A 3,352-nucleotide genomic window follows, 5' to 3' on the forward strand; every position below is an offset into this window, starting at 1 on the left:
AACGAATCATAGCTGTCCACTGTGGTTGTCCAGAATCTTGTGCAGACTCTGCTGTATTTAAACGCATGGGGATCTACCGTCAAGCTGACGATTATGTTTTGCTCGACGAGTATTTACTGGCGGACTCAGCTTACCCGTCACTACGCACTGTACTACAACCGTACAAACGTCCACTGGCCGATCGACCGAACAACGCTGAGTTCAGTTATTGCTTAGCGAAGTCCCGAGTGAGAACGAACATACAATTGGAGTACTGAAGTCACGCTGGGCTTCATTGCGCGAAATGCGAAACCAATTCAGGTCCAAAGTGGAGATGGATGCGTTGGTGGAATGGGTGCTAGGTTGTTGTGTGCTAGACAATATGCTTGCAAAACTCGGTGACGCTTGGAATCGCATGGTACTTGACGAAGATATTGACAACGTCTGGTACGATTCAACCGACAGGGAGCTTCAAAATTCTATCCGAGAGCAAGTAAAACAAATCACCTTGCAGATTAATCGTCTTAGACAAGGATAGAGTCATGTTAATGCATCTTAGTCACGCAGCGCACTGCATGCTTAAGCTACTCTTAAAGTAAATCTAAGAAGGCTTTAGCTTCCTCCGCGGTACGTCCTTTTTCAATCAGCGAGCTTAGAACTTGATAGCGCTGTTGCTTTCTCATCGCGGCTCGTGTATCGATACGCTCTGTCTCCCATTTTTCCTTCTCAAAGGCCAGCCGCTTTCGTTCTACTGCTTGTTTGGCTGTAACAATATTAATGCAATATTAGTGATGGGCCGTCACCACGGGATCACCGGAGAGGTAAGCTCGTATGCAGTGCTGCAGCTGTGCGCGGCGCAGGGTGTTGACGGCCGACATGACCGCAAAAAATCAAATTCAAATTCAAATTTAATGCAATATTAGTGACAAGACTGATGTACAAAGAGAAAACATGCATACCTTCGAAACGCTCTGCATCACTAGTCCAGCGTTCTCGGTCAAATGTGAGGCGTTGTTTGTCTACTGTAAACAACAAAATACAGTTAGAGAGTAAAATGAGGAGTCCAATAAACCAAATACGTAGAACTTACCGACTGCCTTTGTCTTCGCTGCCATTTTTAGAGCTCCTTCAATTGCATTTCGTAGCGCATTTCTTCCTTGTGCTTGAAGGCGAAGCGTTCAGTGTCAGGCGCTTGAGCGTGCGAGATGCTGAAGTGACTTGGCGCTGCTGGAGACCGAATTAATTGGGGGCGTATTCCTTTGTGGTGCTGAGATCGTGCAGTGAAACTCTCGTTACCAGTGGAAGTAAGACCTACTGTAGCATGACCGCCATTGTATCTTGCTCAGCCGCGACAGTGGTACTTGACGCGACACTTGTAAGAAGAGGGCGCGCCGGGGGGAGTCTTCAGAATCTTGAGTGGGTGAAGCTTCCGTGGGAAGGCTATACTGTGGTTGAGGGATCGATACTGTCAGTTGCTCAGCCTGGGCACCGAGAGCAGCTGATGATAACACAGCGAAGCCATCATCGCTGCTCAAATACTAGCTAAAGTCTTCCTCGCCGTCTTTTGCTGCCGCCGCCTCTGCCATCGCCGTGGTGTCAAAGGTATTGAGGAAGATACGTTGGCCTTAGTGCTGAACAGGGCATCCATCTTGGCGTACCAAGCGCACATTTTCTCCAACTTCTGAGGCATCGTGAATACACCTGCAGCCTCATCTTCCGGCGTGATACCGGCTCCGGTCGACGCATCGTACTCCTTTGCCTTCATGTAGCGAGTCTTGTCAGTCTGGAAACGATCTTTCATCTGATGACTTGACAAATCCAATCGCCCATTGCTACTTTTCTTCAGCGCAACGGCAATCTCCCTGAACTCGTCACTTTGGGTGGACTGCTTCTTCTCCACCGAGGTCTTCTTCGCCACACCAAAACACTTCTCGAAGTTGGGTGGTCGCTCGAGCCAAAGGATAAGCGCGAGGAAGTCCTCTTTCCTAAGGTGCTCTTTTGGCATGAATGCTGAGGGGGAAATCTGACACTGACTCTACAGTCCAACTAAATCCGTCGACCACACAATCATGAATCACGTATGATTTCGTAGGCGGATTTGGCGAAGCGCCTCGTGAAATCCGATGGATTTACGTATACAAGGAGGTAGATTCTGAAGTCCCCTGCTCATGCGAGATCGATGATGGCGCCACCAATATTACTACCGTATAGTCGTAGTCCTAAGGGTCACCCCATGAACGAGGAATTTCCATAAATCAGTGAAAATCACAGAGATTTATCGAATCGATTCGTAACACTGCAAAACAGTGATAGTAATGTATTAGTACTACTCGGCGCATATTCGTACTAGGAGCTACTGGTAGCGGTGCGCTCTCGGGCTGTCAGTGGCTGCCATTCTACGAAACCGTTCATTCCTCTTCGACATCCTTCATGGCACCAGCGCTTCGACAGCCATGCATAAAACAGCCCGGTCGCCCTAAAAGCCGAAAGCCAACAACGTGTTGGCGTTGCCACTCCACATTAAGCACGCTCACAAAACTAAAGCAGCACCTCTTGCGCAAGACTGGCTGTGGACCGAAGGCCGTGGTCCTTCAAAAAGCGGCTTGCCAGCCACCTAACCAGCAAGGTCTACAAAATTAAGAGAGAATTGGATAAGGTGGGCTGGTGGGAAGCGGAGGTGGGGAGCGAAAACGAGGAGACCAAGGACGAGGAAAGCAAGAGCGGTTGCGAGGACGAGAACATGACGGGTACTGCCCGTGTGTCGAAATATGTCTGGGTAACTGGGGCAAATAACCTCAAGCGCGCGAAGGAACTAGCCCGCCTTGACTGGTCAAATATCATTGACCTACGCTAACTCGGGGGATTTGTAGTACTAGTAGCTGTAGTATTATCAGGATAATATGAGACGCGGTAAACAAAAATATGCTTAGCCACCATTTGGAGTTATCGAGATAATCGCGTTTAAAGTTGACCAATTAGAATTCGTACATAACCGGAAACCACACATTTCGAAGTTAAATACACTCACAGAAAGCGAAAACAGCTCAAATTTGATTGTTTTTAACACGAGCTTTCCGACAATATACAATACGTTAACATTGAAAAAATATTGAGGTCACACGCCCCAAATAAAATGCGGGATTTCGGGGGCCCGGAAATGGAGTTTTGTGTTACCGACGTAACTCCACGAGTTCTAAACATTTTCTAACGATCAATACCTTAAAAGAAGCACATGCGGTTAAATCGCGATTCATTTTTTGGTTCGTAAGCATTTTTTTGTTTGACGCGGACTCATATTTCACATTTTCTACAATAATGCTACAGTAAAACTACTAATTGAGTAGCAGGCTCAAAAATGGTCAGTGCTCATTAA

At 47.3% G+C, this 3,352-nt stretch overlaps 1 protein-coding gene across 1 annotated transcript; it reads right to left on the reverse strand.

Annotated features, from left to right (window-relative positions):
* Positions 1-1,510: 1,510 nt before the first annotated feature.
* IUM83_18217 (uncharacterized protein) lies at positions 1,511-1,984 on the reverse strand (the record flags this gene model as incomplete). The annotated part of the gene is made up of 1 exon (XM_067943203.1): positions 1,511-1,984. The coding sequence occupies one exon, from the start codon at positions 1,982-1,984 to the stop codon at positions 1,511-1,513; it is 474 nt and encodes a 157-aa protein (XP_067785869.1).
* Positions 1,985-3,352: the final 1,368 nt, after the last annotated feature.

Source organism: Phytophthora cinnamomi (genome assembly GCF_018691715.1).
Source record: "Phytophthora cinnamomi strain GKB4 chromosome Unknown Contig73, whole genome shotgun sequence".
Taxonomy (NCBI): domain Eukaryota; phylum Oomycota; class Peronosporomycetes; order Peronosporales; family Peronosporaceae; genus Phytophthora; species Phytophthora cinnamomi.